The sequence below is a fragment of the Gadus morhua genome, chromosome 5, assembly GCF_902167405.1.
Source record: "Gadus morhua chromosome 5, gadMor3.0, whole genome shotgun sequence".
Lineage (NCBI taxonomy): Eukaryota > Metazoa > Chordata > Actinopteri > Gadiformes > Gadidae > Gadus > Gadus morhua.
In genome coordinates this window covers 9,645,004-9,666,127 of record NC_044052.1, presented here as the reverse complement: position 1 = coordinate 9,666,127, position 21,124 = coordinate 9,645,004, and the positions used below count along the sequence as shown (strand labels likewise).

The 21,124-nt window shown below is 48.5% G+C and overlaps 2 protein-coding genes across 4 annotated transcripts; one reads left to right on the top strand and one right to left on the bottom strand.

The window, feature by feature from the left end:
• The first annotated feature begins 161 nt into the window (after window positions 1-161).
• togaram1 (TOG array regulator of axonemal microtubules 1) lies at window positions 162-16,250 on the top strand. 2 transcript variants are annotated; one of them, XM_030357549.1, is made up of 23 exons: window positions 162-371; window positions 932-2,226; window positions 4,029-4,095; window positions 5,401-5,529; window positions 5,614-5,877; window positions 5,972-6,255; window positions 6,653-6,885; window positions 7,189-7,283; window positions 7,388-7,558; window positions 7,856-7,927; window positions 8,492-8,664; window positions 8,968-9,142; window positions 9,679-9,909; window positions 10,539-10,665; window positions 10,794-10,899; window positions 11,380-11,615; window positions 12,055-12,213; window positions 12,312-12,438; window positions 12,528-12,676; window positions 13,015-13,198; window positions 13,303-13,522; window positions 13,621-13,707; window positions 14,566-16,250. In XM_030357549.1, exons 2-23 carry the CDS (start codon window positions 1,195-1,197, stop codon window positions 14,811-14,813), a joined length of 4,569 nt encoding a protein of 1,522 aa, XP_030213409.1. In that variant the 5' UTR covers window positions 162-371; window positions 932-1,194; the 3' UTR covers window positions 14,814-16,250. The 2 variants fall into 2 exon arrangements, with proteins under 2 accessions (XP_030213409.1, XP_030213408.1); XM_030357548.1 differs by having other exon boundaries at window positions 5,969-6,255.
• ccdc28b (coiled-coil domain containing 28B) lies at window positions 16,232-20,901 on the bottom strand. Of its 2 annotated transcripts, none has more exons than XM_030357573.1 (6): window positions 20,654-20,901; window positions 19,578-19,920; window positions 19,065-19,234; window positions 18,450-18,604; window positions 17,896-17,918; window positions 16,232-17,746 (listed from the first exon to the last, which is right to left on the bottom strand). In XM_030357573.1, the coding sequence occupies exons 2-6, from the start codon at window positions 19,811-19,813 to the stop codon at window positions 17,692-17,694; spliced, it is 639 nt and encodes a 212-aa protein (XP_030213433.1). In that variant the 5' UTR covers window positions 19,814-19,920; window positions 20,654-20,901; the 3' UTR covers window positions 16,232-17,691. The 2 variants fall into 2 exon arrangements, with proteins under 2 accessions (XP_030213433.1, XP_030213432.1); XM_030357572.1 differs by having other exon boundaries at window positions 19,578-19,939; window positions 20,647-20,900.
• Between the last annotated feature and the right edge of the window lie 223 nt (window positions 20,902-21,124).

Below are 21,124 nucleotides of genomic sequence, written 5' to 3'. Positions count from 1 at the left end.
CAAATGATTTATATGATATGATATTTTTCTTTTTTATTATTGTCTCGATTGGTCAGTGTTTTCGTCATATGTTATTTTGAAGTGATTTGAAGGTTTTTTTGTTTTTTTTTCGACACCTTGCACACGTGACTGCGCTCGGGTCTTCTCGCCGCTCCAGAGCCGAGCTCTTGTCACCATGGAAGCGCTAGGTTTGCGACTTGTGTTCGCCATTTTGCTCCATGGATGTGTGGGCTTGTTTGAACGCCTCGGGAGCTTCCAACCCAATAACTCAAGAACATACGGATGTAAATAAATTGATTTGATGCATTTAAAGGTCTGGCCAGGCCGAGGAAAATCGGACCGCATTGTTTTCTGCCTGTGAACGTCGCCGAGTGAGTACTTAGTAGGGAAAACGGGGTCTAATATGGTGTTGTTTTTTAAACTTTGCTAGCGTAGCCTTATCAACTATACGATACCACCTAAAACGCACCACCCACATTGAATGGCTTTGCGATTGCCAAGCACAATGCCTCACAATGTTTATGCCGTGTACGATGATAATGCATGATCTAAACTATCGGACCATCGTCCTGTTGAAGGATGTAACGGTAACTTGCACTAATATATCCGTTTGGTGGGCTTAGGTTTTGAGTCAACATCTCTGCACTTTAAAGCCAGGCTATGTCAACATCGATCCTATGCTGAGGCGAAGCTGAACGCCCCTTTAAATGTGAAACACGTAACGGTTACACAGATAAGAGTGATGCGGACAGCCACAAGTGGTTGTGGGATCCGGATCCTGGGCGTGTATCCCACTTTGCCTCTAGGATGAGGATTTTTATTTAGTCCAGAAACATCAAATGAAATGTCATTGTCGTCAAATACTTGCGACATAACTCTAGTCTGTTCGTTCTCGTGTGTCAGCCTAATGGCCTGTATTTTGTATTTACAGCACAGCCATCTGTCGTTGTCATCGAACACTTTGTGAACAAGCAATGGAAACACAACAAGAGGAATGTTGTTCTGCTGATGGGGTTTCAGCCGAGTTAAATTCTTAAATCTAACCAAATCTACAAGATCATCAATTATGATACTTGGATTGATCTCCCAGGAGTTACACGCAATGGAAACACAACAAGAGGAATGTTGTTCTGCTGATGGGGTTTCAGCCGAGTTAAATTCTTAAATCTAACCACATCTACAAGATCATCAATTATGATACTTGGATTGATCTCCCAGGAGTTACACGAGCAGCTTCTGGATCTAAATAACTACCAAAGCCGAACCAATGGAGTGGAAGAACTTAAGCACATTCTTACAGAGCTTGATTTGAGGACGGTTCCATCGGACAGTATTGAGGAGTTCATACGATTCCTTTGTCGTCTTCTGGACGACAGTAATTTTAAAGTTTTGCATGGCACCTTACAAGTCATTAATGTGCTCATTCATAAGTTAGATTCCAATGTGGACCAATATTTCAGACAGATAGCTCTCGTGGCTGTGAAGGCTCTAGGGGACACCCGCACCGTCACCAGAACCGAGTACATGAACTTGTTCCGCCAGCTGATAGGAACTGCAGGACCCCAGAGAGTGCTCGACGTCCTAGTTGGAAGCCTGAGCCATAAGAACTCCAGGGTGCGAGAAGATGTGCTCAACATCATCACCGCAGCCATGCTCACCCATCCCAGGAGGGAGTTCAACATCCCTAAGCTCTGTTCCGAAGTCGCGCCGTGTCTGGCCGACGGCAAGCGGAAGGTCCGCCAAGCGACCCTCGAGCTGTTTGCAGTGTTTGACCATTGCCTGGAGACGGGCAAGAAGCAGCCCCTGACCAAAGCTGTTGACACGGTGGAGCTCAACGAGGACGTCGAGGGGCTGATGGCGGCTGTGCAGGCCAGACGAGCGAGGCACATCCTCCCCCGCCTCTCCTCTGAGTGGATGGTGGAGTACGCCCTGGTCGTGCCCAAGCCGGGGCAACGCTGCTCCCCGCAGTTCAGCCTGGCGGCCGACCTGGAGTGGGTGCTCCACGGAGGACGGGCGGGCAGCGCCAGGAGCTACAGGAGCGAGCCCGACGCGGACCGGCTGTTTGGCTACGGCAGCCTGGGCTCCCTCACCGACGACCTGCCCCTCCAGAGGAGGATCGCCAGCGCGGGCAAAGGCAAGAGCAAGCTGCCGTGGGAGATGTCCAGCCTGGCGTCCTGTGAGAACGATCTGCCGTGCAGTCTCCCCAATGGAAAGTCCTCTGAGAAGGTGTGGGCAAACACCAACGCTCTCCACTAAGGCTCTCTGGTTAAGCACCGTATCAATTGAAGCATCCAGGCAGATTTTGTATTGCGCTGCTGCTTTCAGTGCAAGGTCAGAAGGGTATTGTTGCAGTTTAGCTATGTAACATAATGCTTCCTTAGACCGCATCTCCTGTGTAACACTACGATAATACGATCTGCACATTGTGTCTAGAAGGCTTTACATTCTTTGCTGTTTTCGAGGATTGCATATGAAAGTGGTGGGTGAACTAGCACGAAACAACAGTGCAACAGTGAATTCATTGGCTTCTTGGTTTTCGGAGCAACGAAGGCACCTTAATATCCTCTAGCCTCTCAAGAGCCCTGTGATTGGATTGATTGGCGGGTCTCCTCCTGCAATCACTCAGAGCTGCAAGAGTGGTTATTGCTTAGGAACAGAGGGACATGATTTATCTTTATTTGAGAAACGTGTCCTCGTTGTTTTGAGTCCAGCATATGGCAGCTGTAATCACGTCAACTTCAATCAATTTGACGTTTCTGATATTTTTGGTCCAATTTTGTATTATTCAATCAATTCCTATAACAATTTTCTGCCGAAACTAGCAGTGTTAGTGCTGATTATTTACTAGAGACAAATTACAATACGTATGAATCTAGACGGCCTAGAAAGAACTTGAGATGACGTTGAAAGGATGTTTTCCCAGATTTAGATTGGTTCGTGTTACACCTCTCATTGAGGTGAGTCTACAGAGAGCGGCAGGCCGATGGGGAGATGGGGTTGGTGTTGATTTCTTCTTAATATAGCTCTGTTGTGTCAGAGCAATCACTGGGATTCAGTCCTCATTTAGTTCCTCCCTCGTTTCCTTCACAATAAGATTTCCATTTACATGATGCATATGGTGGGAATCTACCTAGATTGTAAGTCCCTTTCTCATTGAAGTGCAGTTAACCTCTGAGGTGAATAACACAAATCTAACCAGAGGGGTAACGGTACTATTCGTTATTGCTACCAAGGAGAGTTTTGTAATGTACAAATAAAAATAACTGACAGGTTGCATAAACACTTTGAACTGTTTTAAAAATGGACTAGCCAGGATCATTGTTAACCCCATACAGTTCAAAGCCTATTGTTTTTCCTCTGCCAATTATGTTGTGTTCACTATAATCAAAATACCTATTACTCTGTGGACCGTCAACAACTTGAGCGTCTTCTGCTGCAAAACCCGGTGTTAACTGCATTATGCGTGTCTCCAAGCAACACCTTTAGACTCCAGCTCACTTGTCAGAGGGGGACGGGAAACATAATTGGTGATATCGCAGCACTGGGGCTGTGAAAACATAGCTCCTGAACTCTATTCCAAGTGTGTGTGTGTGTGTGTGTGTGTGTGTGTGTGTGGTGTGTGTGTGTGTGTGTGTGTGTGTGTGTGTGTGTGTGTGTGTGTGTGTGTGTGTGTGTGTGTGTGTGTGTGTGTGTGTGTGTGTGTGTGTGTGTGTGTGTGTGTGTGTGAGTGAGGATGGAGTCAGGTTGCCCTGACTCCATCCTCACCAGTGGTATGTGCATGGTAATAATATAAATGTATACATTAATAAATGTCTTTATATTAGATGGGGTCCAACTGAAGGCCTCTTGTGTTTCTTGCTTTGCGCTGATCTGAATTCCCTCCTTTGCTCTTTTTGTGCTGTGGATGGAAAAAGCCGCAGGGCGTCTTTACCGATACCAATTGCATTAATTACATCTATGTTTATTTGATAAACTCAAAAATTGCAATTTCACCATGTGAATTACGGCAATGATTTTCCCTGTGTTAGATTGCCAGTGAAGAATACCTGTCCATCTCCAGGAGGTTAAGTCCAGAAACCTACGTCCCTAGTTTTGGTAAGTGTCTCTCTCCAACCACCTCCCGCACCACCACCAAAACACACACACGCACCTTGTATCGGCTCTTGTCCCGAGATTCTCACGAGTTGACTAGAGTTGCGTTCAAAGTCAAGCCCAACTCCAAATTAGAGCAGCTTTGAGTTGGATTACCGAGCTGATCAAAGAAGCCTCTGCTTTGCACGTCACAAAAAGCTCTGACATAGCGTGTTGCTAGGTCGCGGTGCAGTGGTGACACACCTCTTGCCCACTGGTTGATAGTGGATAGAAGGGGATGGATTAGTGCTTAAACATGCACCTGCGCAAAAGTGTGCTGTCACCCCGGGGTCTGTTAAGCCAAAAGAAGGTATGGAAGGTGTGCTGTTGTTTAACTGTTCTGTTTCTACAGCGGCCGCTTCTGCACACCGCCTTTCAAGCTAATCTACCTGTTCCATCTCTTGTTTTCAATTCTGTGTCGACAAATCAGCATTTCTTAATCAGAAATGAGCTGACTGAAGGATCCAACCCTGATGTTATGCTCCGCTATCCAAAAATGCAGTTTCCTACGGGCAGAGACTAGGATCTATGCCTCCTAGAAGTAGAGCCTAGAACGGTGGAATTATGGTTGATAGTGGAATCCTAGACCAATCTTCATGGTGGAGGCCACCTTGAAGTTGTCTTATGATTCATGTTGTTGTTTTTTTCACTTTGTTGTTATCGTACATAAAATCATTGCTGTTCGATGAAGGCAAAAGCTTGCGTGGGTCAATAGGGTTTCACAGGCCTAATGGCTATGAGTTTTGCCAAAATTGGTCTTCGGCTACAATCCATCTCATTTCACTTCTAAAATTTATGGAGTAAATCAACTGCACCATATCATTTTTGTGTTGTTAGTTATTTAATAGTTAATGGTCACTTTAAAATCAGTGGAGGATTTTAGTGGATGGAGTTTTTCTTAATGCACCTGCTAGTCTTGGAAAACCGCAATTGCCAAGCTAGACAACCCTCAAGTGTACAATGTTCACTGAGGCCAACAAACAAGAATGGATTTGACTAGTTTTGGTCACAGAGCATGAAGAATTTGTCTTATCTTTTACATAAAAAATGTACTATCTGCCCCCTGTCCATCCTTCCACCTTGTCCTAAGGCCTTCATGTAAATAGTCGACGGGTTCCATCCATTTCGGCCACATTTCAAAGGCGTCATGGGTTCTACATGACCGTGTGCTCGTCATACAGGTCACATCTCAATGCAATCTCACCGCATGGCTTCGGTACCCTAAGCCCGGCTACATACACTGACTACCGTTGTGTGCTTCCCATGTAGCTTCAGAGGTAGCGGACAAGCGCCATTCGGGCCGCAGGAGGGAGTCCCCCGCTCGCCTCCGTCGGAGCGGGAGCCTGGACTTAGACCCCGAGACCTTCAAGTCCATCAGCTTCAGCGAGACGCACAGTGGTGAGACATCCCTCAGTGTTGGGCAAACCGATAGCCGCGATGAACCCGACGGTGACGGACTGACCTGTGTGTTGTCGCCGACAGCCACGCCCAAGACGTGCCTCTTCTCGGGGAACCCCGGCGTGGAGCGCACCTTCTCCCTCCCCGCCAACCCCAACACGCCCGGCTCCTTCCTGCTGCCCTCCTACCCGCTGGCGGCGCTTCCCGGCGGCCTGCTCACCCCCACGCTGGCCCGGCGGCGGGCGGACCCCTCCCTCTCCATGTCCAACACCTGGCCCAACAAGAGGGAGGGCAGCCCCCTGCATCCGGAGCCGGGCCCCTGGAGGGACACCGCAGGCAAGGGGAAGGGTGAGTGTGGCTCCTCATCCCTTTACACGGCCCAATGACCGTAAGCCGTTCCCACTTGACTCCCCACTGTGTCCTCTCCCACCCTCTCCAGCAGACCAGACGGTCAGCAGGTGCTCCCCCAGGCCTCTGAGGGCCTGCCCGGTCAGCTCCTCTGCATCGTCCTTGAACGCCGCCGCCGCCTCCTCCTACCGCCGGGCGCTCGGCGGCGTGAAGGCGGTCCTCCCTGGGATGGAGCGCTCGCAGTCCTATAACGGCCAGAGGTCCCAGGCCCCAGGCAGCCCGCGGGGCCGGCCGGCAGAGAGGGACCTGGATCTGGAGCTGGGGGGTCTGGGCTCGGCGCGGGGGCCGCAGGACGACGAATCCCTGGACATGGAGGAGGTCAGACGCTTTCCCTTTGGGGAGCACAGGACTCGCTGTTGGAGGACTGTGATTGTGTTGCTGTGAAGGGAATTGCGTTCCTCTCGCACGCATGCCTGGTTGATCGCAACCAGGCATGGTCGCAATTGGAAAAAGCAGATTTTTAGGCTTATTTTAAGATTAAGAGTGACATTCTATTGGACTAAAGCACACAAACCCAACAACCTTTTCCGTTTATTATCCATTTGTTATCATTTATTGATGTTCAAAACGTGAGAAGATCCACATTCCTTGAGCCTCGTTATGTTATGCCAAAATAATCCACGCCCCAACAGAGCTGAGACCGATTGTGGAGCAGCTGTTCTCCGTCCCACGCCACAGACACTCATCCCCCGCCCTGTGTCTCTTCCGTCCACAGATGCTGAACTCCCTGCGCTCGTTGCGCAACAGCGCCGCCAAGAAGCGGGCCAAGGTTAGCCTCAGCGGCTCGGAGCAGGACCCGGACAGCCCGGATTCGGCCGTGAGGCTGGAGCTGGGCCTGGACTCTCCGTCCCGCGACTCCCCCGCGGTCATCAGCCCGGCCAGCGAGAGCGGGCTCTCCAGTCTGTGCTCGCCCCCCCACTCCATGGGGCACAACGGCGCCGACCTGAGGTACAGACCCCACGGCCTCCAGGGCGTTCGGGGGCCTCAGCCTCACCGTCTGGGTTTTAATGAAAGGTTCTGAGGCAAAGTCGGTGAAAACAGTCACTGCATTCTCCTGTGGGTGGGTTTAAAAATATAAATATATTAACAATCTACAGTAACAATGTACAGTATTCTTGTGTGTGTGTGTGTGTGTGTGTGTGTGTGTGTCTGAGAGATATAAAAGCAGTCTGGGTTACCCTGTCCTAGCCCATGTGAGGTCGAGAGAGGTCTTCCCACAACCCTCCTCTCACTTGTCATGCTTCCCAACAGCCCCAGGCACTCTGGCCCTTCCATGCCCCGCGCTGCCAGAGTGGCCTCACCCCGGCTGAGGTCTTCGGTGTCTATGGATTTCAGCTGCCTTCAAGGTACAGCCAGAGAGGATCATGGTGCCGCCGCCGCCGTGCCCTGTGGTGCATCTCACTTCCTTTCTTTTTTAAAAAAAAAAAATGTCTCTTTCTTTCCTTTCCAGGCGTGTCCCAGAGAGACAAAACCTCCCCTGAAGTGGGCGTGATCGGCCAGAGGCTCAGCTACTCCAACGGACCAATGGAGCTTGAAGATGGCGACCGCACAACAGAGGCCTCTTCCCCGTTGGTCAGAACGAGCTTTCGGGAACCAATCAGAGCAATGAGGCCAGCAAAAGGTCAGCCAAGGATTTCCGAAACAAACAGACACATTTTCTGTCGTTAATTGATTCCTACGGTACACGTTTAAAAGCATCCAGCAAATCGCACCCAGTATTTATTATCTATGATGCATGTTTAAAAGTATCCACCGAATAGCATCCATTATCTATTATGAATACATCCTGCTCCGCTATATTCAATTTCCTGTTGGCAATGATGTTATGACTCATGTCACAGTGTTCCCCATCTCCCTGATGAAGCATACTTAATTGCTTGAACCAATCAGCGATCCCTGAATCCCTCTGTTTTCCCAGGCTCTCAGAGCTACAGCAGCAGCAGCAGGAGCTCTCCGGCCTCTGACGTCCCTGAGGGCGTAGTGGGGAGAGGTCAGTGCGCCCGCCCGGTCCCCCCGCACACTCTGCCCCCGAGGCCCCCGTTAGCCCTGCCTCACTGCGGGGCCCGGGGCCCTCCTCACTGGGCTGTTATGACAACACACTGACTGAGGCAGCCCACTTACTCAGGCCCGCCGCTATAAATAGATAGAGCGGGGAAAAGGCGGAGGAGAAATGTGAGCCCATGGTTGGTTCCAGGGATAATGCGCTTGTGTTGTGCAAACAGCCTTTAATGCTGTGAAGAAATTACATATCGGGATTCCGCTACAGGAATGAAGAAATAACAGCAACTAGTAATTAGCTTTCTAATCCCCGCTGCCTTTCTACACAAACATCCCCCCCCCCCCCCCCCCGCACCCCTTATGACTTACCCTTCCTCACCCCTTATGACTTACCCTTCCTCACCCCTTATGACTTACCCTTCCTCACCCCTTATGACTTAAGCTTCCTCACCCCTTATGACTTACCCTTCCTCACCCCTTATGACTTACCCTTCCTCACCCCTTATGACTTACCCTTCCTCACCCCTTATGACTTACCCTTCCTCACCCCTTTCAGGTGTGTTTGGCTCGGGTGTGATCTGCCGTCGCCCCATCGGGGCCACGTCCCCGTCCGAGCTGGGGGACTGTCTGACCAGGCCCAACGGGGACCTCCCAGCGCAGGGCGTCGTGGGCCAATCCCTGACCGGCACGCCGAACTCTGACCCCAGGGACACCGCAGTGGACAGCACGGTTCGTCCTGCAAACATAACCGCAATCTCCCAAACGTGATGAACCGTACTGGGCGGGTGCTTTTGCTATTGGTTGTAGACTGGTACATTGGTCCCAGTATCTGATTGGTTGTTGCATCGTTGATCGATCAATTTAGTAACAAATATTTATCTATGCATATATTACGTATTCTTATGTTCTATTGCCTGCCTCATTGAATGTTTTTTGATTTTGTATTTAAATTCTTATTCCTCTATCTTGCGCAGAGCGCCCGTGACTAATTATTTCCCTCGATATTGACACGTCTCATCAACCCCTGTGCAGGAGCGTCTGAGGAACGGCAGGGTCCACCGGGAGAAGCTCCGGGGCCAGCCCCCCCACCAGGCAGGGGAAGAGGCCGGGCTCTCTGGGAAGCGACAGCAGAATGGGGGCCGTCACGGCCCCAACCAGAGCCTGGCCGATGAGCCCAAGCTGGAGGAGATGCTGTTCGATAGCAGAGGTTAGAACGACATCTCTTACACCAATAAATAAATTCAATGTAACGTAATGTTCTCTTTTTAAATGATTGAGCCTGCATAAACATTTAGTGCTAACACATAGTCATGACTTATCATAAAGTTATGCAGACGGGGATGGCTTTGTTAATCGACGTAACCCATCTGTTATGTGATGTTAGTGGAAGAGACAGTTTTGTTTACATTATCGGTGGGTTCGGCCTAGTCTGTTGCTCACTGCTACAAACCGTCTGACGGTGTTTAATCCACGGCAACACATGCAACTGATGCATACTGGGTGTGTAAACTATTGACTACTATTTAGAAGAAAATACTGTGTGTTATTATCCAAAACAGGAGCCATTCCTATTTTAGTTTTTTTCCAATATAATAGAAAATGAATTCAACGTCTTAAATTTCAGAACCCTTTTTTAACTTTGGTGAAAGAATGGGATTGCCGTTCAACTATTCATCCTGGTAGTTTGATGTCCCTCATTGTCCTGAGATGCGCTCATGGCGTTCCCTCTTCCCTCTGGGTCAGACCTACAGCTCAACGGCAACACCTTGACCTCCACCCCGGCCGGGTCCCTCGCCAAGGGGGCCCGGGTCAGCCCCGCCAGTCCCCTGGGGTCCCAGAGCCCCCTCAAGTGCTTCACCCCCCCTCACCAGCCCAGCCCCCCAACGGTAGCCCCCAGCAACCCTAAAACCTCGGCCCGCCTCAGGAGGGCCCCCAGCCTGACCAGGACCCGGCCCCCGCCCTCCCACAGCTCAGGTCAGTACCGAGGGCGGCCAGTAGGGGCAGTGCAGGGTCAATGAGGGGAGGGAACAGGGGGGTCGACCGGGGCCGGACATATTTAAGCTTTGTGTCTTGAAATGCTGTCGGCTGCCTGAGACGGACGAGATACACAAAGGAGAGCGCAGAGTTACGAGATTGTGAAAGTAGAAACCTAGTCAGAACGTCCTCATAATATATTGTACAACAGGATGTTGAAACACAAACAGTACTCGGGAATGAAGGTGATGTTTCTAGAGTGAAATCCCTCAAAGGGCTTCGCACTGGAATCAATGCTGGGAATAATAAAGAGTAATTTCATCCTGAAGCCAAGCAATCTTTCTACTCGGCAAATCTGTTCCCTCTTTTCCATTGTGCGCGTTTGGGCTTTGTCCACTCGTCGACCATCCCACTGCATTATGTATGGCTGAAGCAGTGCCGTGTTCCATCTTCCACTTAGGCCTGATTAGACCAGGGCCGGCTGCACTGCATGGCTGAGCACACACCTGACAGCTCTGTTTTGACAGCCCTGCCGCCACCTAAACACACGCTGCCCGTCTCCATGTTGACAAGAGGTGTGTGTGTGTGTGTGTGTGTGTGTGTGTGTGTGTGTGTGTGTGTGCGTGCAGATGAGCCGGCCCAGGGCACCCTCAGCAGCCACAAGCGAGACCTCACAGAGCCCCCTGAGCTCCGCCCCTTTTCCAAACCTGAGCTGGCGATGACACACAGCTTCAGACTCATCAGCTCAGATGACTGGTGAGACACACACTCACACACAGAATGTGTCAACACACAGACACACACTCTCAGCCTCACACACACACACAGAATTTGTCCAAGCAGTCTGAACTTTCATTTGACTGATCTGCTGTGGTTGAACGCAGGGAGAAGAAGATCGAAGGGCTGATGATGCTGCGCAGTCTGGCCCAGTACCACATGGACACGCTGCAGACCAGGCTCCACGACGTCTGCCTCGCCCTCGTTCAAGAGGTAGCTCCCCCTCTATGGGCCTGCTCAATGGTGCTCTCTCTCGCTCTCTCTCGCTCTCTCTCTCTCTCGCACTCTCTCTCTCTACCGCTTAACCTGGAGCCAAGCATCTGTCATTGTGGATGGGCGTGGAAGTGGGCGGGCGGCCAGTCCGTCTGGGCTGTGTCCAGTCCGTCTCTGCAAGTGCAAAAACAAACTCAATCCAGTCTACAGCCTAGTCTATATACCATGCTGTGTTTAAAACCATCCCAAACAATTCTCCATCCTAGAACACGTGGTTGATTCGACATTAACAAAGTTTGTCAAAAATCAGCCTTGAAAGGAGTGTGAAGCGTACTATAACGTAACGCCTGCATTGCATTCATATAGCGCCTTTCAATCCACTCAAAGCCCTTCACAGAGCGAGAGCGGGTTGAAGTCCACCGCGTTTACCGAACTGAAAAGGATCCCTCGACCGTGTCTGTGTCTGTGTGCGGTTCTCAGGTGAGGAACCTGCGTTCGGGCGTGTCCCGCGTGGCGGTGTGCACGCTGGGCGACCTGTACTGCCACCTGCAGCGGGCCATGGACCAGGAGGTGGAGGCCACGGCCCGGGCGCTGCTGCACAAGGCGGCCGAGAGCAACGCCTTCATCCGGCAGGACGTGGACGCGGCGCTGGGCCACATGGCGCGCCACTGCACGCCGGCACGCTGCATCAACGCTCTCCTGGTCGGGGGCTTGAGGTCAGGGCGATGCACTCACACAAAGCAGGCACGCACACGCTGTATTGCGCCTTGTTGCGTTTGCTGGTTTTCTTACCACCAGTGCGCATCTGCTTGGGTGACATTTTTTTGTACAATCCATTTGTTAAGTCAAAGAATCAGCGGCAGTTGTAAAAGCAGTGTCCTATGTGTTTTTGAATGTGAATAGCCAAAGCTCATTTCTACCGCTTTGTATGGGCATTGATAGTTCAAACATTCATTAAAGGTACAGGTTACGTTTCAAAATCTGTGCCTCGAGCATTAAGACAAGAACAGCTTCTCCACCCATGACTGCACACAGACAAACATACAAACAGAACAACACTTGTGCATTTTGTCGTTGATGTATCTTTGTGTGCGTCCTTCATGTTGAGCCTGTGTGTGTGTGTGTGTGTGTGTGTGTTTGTGTGTGTGTCTACAGCCACCTGAACGCCGTGGTGAGGAAGTGCGGCGCCCAGCACCTGGCTGACTTGCTGGAGCGGGTGGGCGTGGCCCGCCTGCTCTCCGGGGGGAAGGACGTGACGGACAGAATCCTCCCGGCCGTGGTCAAGCTGGCCCAGGACTCCTCCCAGGAGCCGAGGCACGTAGAGCCCCCCGATGCCCCCCCCCCCCCCCCGTGTTGGGTGAAGTCCTGTCCAACGGCTCGCTGACGTGCTGCTCCCACTCCTCCCCCTTCAGGTACTACGGCCGCCGGATGCTGCTCTTCCTGTCCTCCCACCGGGACTTTGACACCATCCTGGAGAAGTACATCCCCGCCAAAGACCTGGCCGCCGTCCGCGACTCAGTCAGCGTCCTCAAGACCAAGGTGCGGAAGGCCCCGCCCCCTCGCCCCAACGTACCGCTTGGCGACGCGTCTTGTGAACGTTGTTTTTGTTGTTGTTGTTGTTGTGTCAGGGTCTGGGCGAGATGCCCCAGGACCCGCCCTCCGCTCGGGGCAGACGCTCGCTTCCCGGCAGTGGCACCATCAGGGCCTCATCGCTCAACAGGGAGCCCCTCAAACAGACCACCCCCACCACCACCACCACCACCACCATCCCCCCCAGGTGAGACTCCTCCCACACACATGACAGCCACCTCTGAAATATGTTGGTCAAAGTAAACTCACTTGTGCCATTAGGTCAGCTCCTCTCTCGGGGTTTCGTTCTAGAACCCACATGATGGGTTTTGTTTAGAAGGCCTCTCCCATATTTATTTATGCATATTATTTTCCAAAACTTTGTAAACTCAAACGGCACAAACAATATTTTTTCGGGTAAAAAGAACCAAAACAAATGAACAACCTTGATTTATTTCCAAGAACATACAGTATATATACTGTGTATATATATGTGTAGTAAGTATCTATGCTATTTCCTGCATTCCATTGTGTGATGCCCTACAGGGAGCCAAACAGCCAGTACAGCTCCAGAGCTCAGGGGCACAGCATCGCAGACAAGACCGAGTACATCAAGCAGCTCACCGCTCTGCTGGAGTCCAAGGACTTCAGGGAGCGCATCAAAGGCATCGACCAGCTGGTGGCCGACTGCCAGCACAACCCCAGCATGGTCATCCACAGCCTGTTCCCGGTCGGTGAAACACCCCCACCGCTCGTAAACGCCCACTACTTCACACCCTTATCCCTTTCCTGTTCATTTGGTGACCTGTTCCCCGGTTCTCCCCGCTCCCCCAGGTCTTTGACGCCTTCAAAGCCCGCCTGCAGGAGTCCAACAGTAAGGTCAACCTGTACGCGCTGGAGGCCCTGCAGAAGATCGTGCGCCTGCTGAAGGACGACCTGTCCGGGGTGGTCAACCTCCTGGTGCCCGCCATCGTGGACAACCACCTCAACTCAAAGAACCGCGCCGTGTACTCGGCCGCCACAGGGGCCCTCTGCGAGCTGGTGCTGAGCCTCGGTGAGGGCCCGACGGGGGAGCTGTCCGGAACACGGTCCGGCCTGACCGCGGCGTTGTCCTTGTCGTTCCTCATGTGTTCTTTCCTTCCCCCTCTCCAGACAGCAGCCTCCTCCTGCAGCCCTTCTGCACCAAGGCCCTGTTCCTCAGCGGCCAAGCAAAGGTTGATCTGATCCAGAAGGTTGCAGGTATGTTAGTGGATGAAATGGTGCCTTTTTCTTTTGTTAGTGATCAGCACCAAACATAGATAGATAGACTCTGCTCAGTGTTTCCGCTAGAAGAAATTGGTGCCGGTCATGTGACCGGGAATGTTTCATTTTACAGGTCAAATTGGAAAAAAATCGGTCGGATATTGTCCGTGTTTATTGCACTTAAAAATTGATAGGCAGTCTATATAAAGAAGAAGAAGTGTGTGATCATATTTTGATTCGCCATGGTTGTTAAATACCGGTACTCCGCAAAGCTTGCCGCCGGCTTTCGCTAGCTTGCCGCCGTTTAGTTCATAAACCTACGGTAGTCTATAGCGATCAATTTTTGCGAGTGCACGAAATGTAACAACTTATTTATTTTATCACACAGGCTACGCTACAATCAAAACCCTCATTGTTTTACATGAATTGGCTAAACAAAAGACCACTGTAGCATATTTAAACACAATTCAAAAGAACACATTCAAAAGTATTTCTGCTCAATTTAAAAGGTTGAATCTCCTCTTGACTGAATGTTAGTCAGCGTATACAGCGCGCATGCTGTATACGCGCAGGGTTGATGCGCTCCACTTTTTCTGTGGAGAACCAGCGCCTTGAATATTCCGCACAAAACGAAACCGGATCGTTTTCGCCCGCATGGCTCCGTGTTGGCGGGGCCTTATTTCCAATCGATCATTCTGACCGGAGACATTTAGAGTTTTCGGTCCTACTCATTTTTTTACGGTAAACGGGAACTCTGACTCTGCTTTACCGCCTCCATCTCCTCTGCCTCTTCCTCTGTCTCCTGTTCCTTGGTTTCCTCCTCCTTCACTTCCTCTATCTCCTCCCCACCCCCAGAGCTGGTGACGGAGCTGTACCCCCGCCGGCCCCAGCTGGTGGAGCAGAAGGCGCTGCCCCTGCTGTGGTACCTGCTGGGCCCGTCCAGCGGCAGCGTGCAGGGCCGGGGCGGCAGCGTGCGCCGGGCGACCACCAGCCTGTGCCAAGCCCTCCATGATCAGATGGGGCCCGGCCTGGTCGAGAGCGCTGGCTCCCAGCCCCCCAACGTCCACAAGGACCTCAACGAGCTGCTCAGGACCATGTCCTGAAAACAAATCATTCAAACAATTCCAAACACAACCAAACGACGAAAAGACGGGAACGAGAACGCTACGCGACGACTTTTACTTGAAGAAAAAAAAGAGATGTTCTGCATTTCTATTAGTGCCTGCACTTTTTGTATACTGTTAAAGAGAAAGTGTCTTACTTCTCACGAGCTCCTCGACTCTGGACCCATTATATCTCAGCGAGATGTCCTCCGGGCCATGGACCGTTCAAGGCGGCCCTGCATCATGCTGGTCTTCATCAGGTCCCGCGAATCCTCCACAACCTGCTCTCTTTGCACTTTAACAGGTAGCTTGTCGTCGTTATCAAAGACAGGATTTTAAAGATGCGATCCTTGGATTGCTGTTGCTATTTCGTTTTTTTGTTTCATCATTGAAAAGCATCTAACGTAATGTACTGTAGACCAATCAAAACGCACCGTTGCAGAATGTAAGGCGGAAATGCACAGAAATTGATAATAGGTGAGGGACGTCTATATTTTGTTGTGGTTCCATTTGTTGAAAGTGAATTATGGAGATTTTTTCAATGTGTCTTACAAGGTAGAGATGGATTGGGATACAGGGAAAAATAACTTTTTTGGTACAGTTCCAATGTGTCATTGCACAGTATTAGCCTAATCTGTTAACCATATGTGGTAGGATAATGCAGTATATATTATTTATCTTGTATAGTTTTGGTTTTCAAAGTCCTATGGTATGAAATGTTTATGATATGCGGAGTTGGTTGTGTTCTTATTCTGCATGTCGTCAAATCCGAATCAATGTTTATATTTTTGTTTAAAGGATATATAGATATAGATATATATACGTACACTGATGCCTGATTCAAAGTTAATCTTATTTTACTGGGTGTATGTGTTGGGGAGAAAACATTATTTACACAGAGTAAAACCCAAATTAGTGATTTAGGTTTCAGTGTAGTGCCAGTCTTTAAGTAACCGTTACACTATTCTGTTGTAAATTTATATTTAACTTGTTCGTGAACAAACAAAAGGATACCTACAACCTTATAGATCTACAAAGTGTTTTTCTGTAAAAAAAAAAAACACTGAGTTTCTTAATTTGTGTCTATACAGGGTAGCAGTTCATAAAGAGAGCCATTGCAGAATCGCTCTTTGCTCGAGATGTCATGTTTGCACTCAAATCTCTGCTGTTTGAGATTACCATTCAATTAATCCACTTGTTTGATTATGGAATGCTGACTAAGATTGGTGAATCAAAATGTATCCAGCAGCGTATTTTGACTAGGCTGTGCATTTGTACTTGTTAATTGAAAAATAATTCTGTCAAAATTTAAACAATCAAAATCTTCACTCCATGGCCTTTTCTGCTATAGATACTTGGTCAATACTTTTACAAATAAAGTTTAAAAAGATACCAAAACATGGATAAAAGTTACACGATTAAACATTTTGAGCTTTATTCCCTTTTATTTTTGTGTGCACAGGTGCAAAATGCATCATCGAAGGCTTATTCCAATCCGAAATCTATTTTTCTTTTATGTGACGTAATAAGCTCACAGACGCAACAAAGCCATACATGGGGGAAGGTTAATATTTAAATAGGGAACAAAAGACATTGCAATGCAAAAGTGAGACGATGGAGAATCCCAGCATCCTGGATAGCCTTTGTAACCATTAGTCACCATGTACACAGGCTCAGGTTTCTGCAAGAAGAGGTAGGCTTCGCAGGCGCTCTGAACCACCATAACATGAGATGTGTAAATAGCCAGGAAGATTTTGCTTGCAGTTCTGTTCAAACATTATCAACTCAATGTCTTTCTTGAATGCCTATTACTCATATAACATGGCTATGGTGCATTACTTTTTCCAGGAACAAAGGTGGAATATATTTCAAACAGAAACTTCTCAAGATAGCTGCCACACTGAAAATGACAGATGAATGCCCACTTGTGGTGCACAGTGGCTCCGTCCGGATGGAGATGTGGATCAGGGAGAATCCCCCTGTGAGTAACCCATTGGTCATGGCTTAACAGTAGTTGGTTTGCAGCATTGCAGTAACAGGTTGTGGAATAGCTTGTGCTTTAAGGGGTTCTGCCACCAAAGCTCTAACGAAGCCTGAAGCGTTTCACAGATCGCCTACAAACAATTTTCCAGTCATTCATATCAAAACCAACTAATAAAAATACAGTTGCAACAATGCACATTGAATATAAATTAATATGAATGTCTGTTTCGCACATCCTGCACAAAATCATCAAATATAAACTTTTTTGTCAACGTCTGTGGTCTGAACCTGTTACATTTATAGCAAGATATTTAAAAAACCTCATTGGGGAGGGTAGAGTAGTGGCCAAATTCCTAAAAATCCTGATATGTCCTATATTGTTTTGTGACAACACGAACACCTTTTTGCTACTTTCAGTTGCTATGATTCAATTGTGTTTCCAATAATGCTTTACCCGAAAATTACCTCACTACAATGACCCACTAAACCCTTTACACAGAGTTGGTACGCTCACAACACTAACTATGGGTCTCATACTGTAGAAAAGGGTCCATGGATGTGGTGGTGTTATAATATGAAGAAATTATAACCAAATAAATAACAAACACATCTCTTTTAAATATAAGTTTCTTACACACCAGTGAAATAAAAGAAAATGGTATTGTGCTGTAAATGGAATATAGGCTTTTGGTTTACACTTTATCTAACGCTTGCTACATGCAATACATTTTTCATCATCTACCGTTCAATAGAAGATACTGCTTCCTTTAGCTTTTCGACGCTTTGCTTTGTTTGCTGAGGCATCAAACGTCATAGCAAGGGGGCACCGGTTTGATGTTTGACCGCGTCAGCAGGAACAGAGGTGTTGGGTCGCACATCGTCAACGCCGAGTTGGTCAGGGACCGGACGACTTGGGCATGTCTTGGTTCTCAGCCAGGTGAAGCTTTTGTCTGGACACACAACCATTAAGGGCTCTCACAAAAACAAACAGGACATCCAGAGAATAGACACAGCAATTGGAGTTTCATTTTTAGCACCTGGAGCTCCAGGTCTGCCCTGTATGGAGCCGTTACGTGGGTCCGACCGAACAAAAGGATACATTGATGTGCTGAGTTCTTCCAGCTGTGGGAACAAATGAGGGGTGTGGGTGTCATTAGTGCCCTTGAATGGGTTCCTTGTTCAACAGCTGTATGTGTAACTCTGTATATTAGCCAGTATACTGCCCCCTAGCAGTGGTTTTACAGCAGAGGATATCCCAAACCATGGTGGCTATGTGGTTAGGGTTAGGATAGCTTTAAATGAGGACTTAAATATAAATTCAAGATCGATGTTCATTCCCCAGCTCATCAGAGAGAAAAAACAACAATATACATGTATAAATATACATAATATAAATATAATATCAATAATCTCATACTATCAATACATATTATAGATAAAGTATATCAAATGTATTTTATAAACCTTTATTTAATATAATGCACGTTTATTATCCATATGTATTCGAAAAAGACAAGGGCATACATGATTTATACATATATTAATAAGTCAAGTGTTAATATTAATATTATGAATGATTTTACAAATGTCTTGATTTGGATCCTACTGCGGGCAGTCCCTACACCTCTCTCTGATGGCGGCGGGGGAGCTTACGTTGCAGAGCAGGTGCTCCAGGTTGTTGTCCGAGGCGCTCTTCCTCTGGTCCTCGGACAGCTCCTCCACGTGGCTGTCGAGGCTGAAGTGCAGCCGCGCCAGCTTCTCCTGCATCTCACGCACGTGCTCCAGCTGCTCAAAGGAGCACACCTTGCCTGGACACAGGGGGCAGAGAGAGGGGAGGAGGAGGCTTGAGGAAGGGGAGCACAAACTTTAAACAAATATAAAACAGAGAGGCAGTGTGTAATGCCGTTTAATCGCAATATTAGAGTTTGTATCGTCTCGTACTTTGATTAATGTTGCATTTTAATAAAGCGTTAATGTTGTATTTTCTTACTATCAATGTGTTACCATGCAGAATTCTGACAGTATTTAGACTACACTATAATAATGAATATATGCATATTTGACTGCCCTTTATTGGCCTGTCAAATATCCTCCTCCATACAGATTGCATTAAGAGTATTTGTGAGAGTATCTGGGGCTGATCCCGTGGACAACAGTTCATTGTTGTGACCACAAGCCTATTGGAACTGGCTTCTCCTTTCATGGCTTGCGACCAGACCAGTAACTGGATAGCCCCCTGGTGGCCAGGCTGGGGGGAGGCGGGCTTACCGAAGGCCTGCAGTTTGCCTGAGTGGAAGTCGTTGAGGAGGTTCAGGAGCCCGCCCTCCATCTCCCGCACGTCCGACACGTCTGTGAGGAACGAGTGCTGCAGGGGGGACGACTGGACCACCTTGCTGGGCCCTGCCGGCTGGGGGGCCCGCGACTTCTCCTTTGGGGGCCTGGTGGACGGCGGGAAACACAGCCGTGGTTGATCAGTTTTCGGACAATCGGTTGTATCAAGATAAAAATATTGATACACTAAAAATGTATACCAAAACTGAAGATCGAAAAGCCTCATTAAAAATGTTGAATACTAGGTTAAGGGGGAGAACTGTTGTAACTTGGGTCATTGAGAAAATAATATTAATGCAACCGACATTTATATTTCCGGATGATGTGTAACATGCGTATGGATGTTGCATACGGGGATGAGATGACCTTTTGGCCCACACAGAGCCTGAAGGACCCCCCCCCCTCCTGCTACAGCACTCCTCTTTACCACAAACCGCTGTCATGGCTCACCGGGTGACTTTGGGGGGCGCTGCGACCGTGGCCAGAACCTCTCTGGGCGGTCCCGGCGCTCCAATGGACCTCTTGTACTTCCCTCGGTTCTTGGGGGAGGGCGGCTGAGGCAGACCCAGAGAGAAGGTGGCACTTTTGCTGGCCGGCAGCGGGGGGAGCTTGCGGGGGTTTATGGGGGGCGGCGGGGGCTGGGGGAGGGACACCTGGGGGCTCCTCCGCTTGCGTTTGTCCTCCATTCTGGTCTGATTTGTTCTGGCTGGTTATTGGTTTGTTTGCGGAATCGTGGAATGAACGGCGGGCAGATTGTTGAAGAAGGCCGGAACACCTACCACCTGAAAAACTTCTTGATCAGGAGCCCGGAAAATAATTAGGTAATCTGTGACACAACAGTGTCGTATACTTATGAAAGGGTACAATTGAAGTTACGAAATGAATAATAGGGATAATTTAAAAAAACAATGGAAAGATATAGACGAGTACGTAGGGCTAATATTATAATAGTTATTAGGGATAGATCTATACAGATCATGTAGGCCTATTAAAGCCTATTCAAACGTAATGCAATAGTGGGAAACGGTGCGTCCCAGGTAAAAATAAATGGGCGTTGTGTTTATCACGTTTTAACTGAGCAAGCCAAAGCAAGGAAGCAACGCTCCAAGTAACTTTAACCAAGAGCTTTAGTGCCTCAGGTATCTGAACTGGATCTGTGGGAAGAAGACCATATAAGGACGAATCTATTGAATGAGACAACCTTATCACATCCAATAGCCCTCTTTGTCTATTCTAGGACACAGTGGCTATGCAATCCGAGATGCTTTCTTCAATTGTCTCTTCGTCCAATGAGGACCAGCGTCTCTCATCAGCCCGCAGAAGTAGCCTACAATCAGAGGTTCGCTGTGCAAAGATGGCTACTACACAATGCGAAAAACATTACCATCACGATAGCATAACTATGCGGTCAAGTGTGTATTTGTGTTAGGGAATATCGTTATGTATCAGTATACCATAATGGTAAAACTCTGGAAACCTCTTTAGATACATTAAAACGATCGCAAATAAAGTAGAATTAGGCTTACCGAGTCAATTACGGAGAAAGACCAAACCATCTGGACACTGGATCACAAATTCTGATTCATTTATACGTAAACGATTGTTAGTGCTGCGCATTAGCGGTTATGTATTTCTTTGCAATAACACTTTGTACCCTTTATTTACAATAAATAAAATAGAGCCGCGTATCAATACCCTTGCTAGAGCCGAACCAGTTTAGATCCCCCTCTTAAAGGGCCAGTACTTTGTTTTCACACAGAAAAGGGGCGGGGAAATGTAATAATTATTCAGCGGCCAATCTACAGGGTCCTTTGGATGACTGCAATCGATGATGTTCTGAGCAGAGCTATTTAGTTCTCAAAATAGATCTTGTTTTGAGAACACTCTGACCCGAATCTATCCATTGCCATGACTTTACATCCAATATAAATCAAAATACTTTAATCCAATACGCTGTGACCGGATAGACATTTGTTAATACTTTGGACAAGGCCTCA

What these genes read in the sequence shown, in the direction of transcription:
- togaram1 (XM_030357548.1), top strand. Translation starts at nt 1,195, where the DNA reads ATGATACTTGGATTGATCTCCCAGGAGTTACACGAGCAGCTTCTGGAT. An exon ending in GGATTTCAGCTGCCTTCAAG is followed by an intron (nt 7,284 to 7,387) that starts GTACAGCCAGAG and finishes TTTCCTTTCCAG; the next exon opens with GCGTGTCCCAGAGAGACAAA. An exon ending in TCATCCACAGCCTGTTCCCG is followed by an intron (nt 13,199 to 13,302) that starts GTCGGTGAAACA and finishes CCGCTCCCCCAG; the next exon opens with GTCTTTGACGCCTTCAAAGC.
- ccdc28b (XM_030357573.1), bottom strand. Translation starts at nt 19,813, where the DNA reads ATGGAGGACAAACGCAAGCGGAGGAGCCCCCAGGTGTCCCTCCCCCAG. An exon ending in AGGCAAACTGCAGGCCTTCG is followed by an intron (nt 18,605 to 19,064) that starts GTAAGCCCGCCT and finishes CCCTGTGTCCAG; the next exon opens with GCAAGGTGTGCTCCTTTGAG. An exon ending in TGGAGCACCTGCTCTGCAAC is followed by an intron (nt 17,919 to 18,449) that starts GTAAGCTCCCCC and finishes TTGTTCCCACAG; the next exon opens with CTGGAAGAACTCAGCACATC.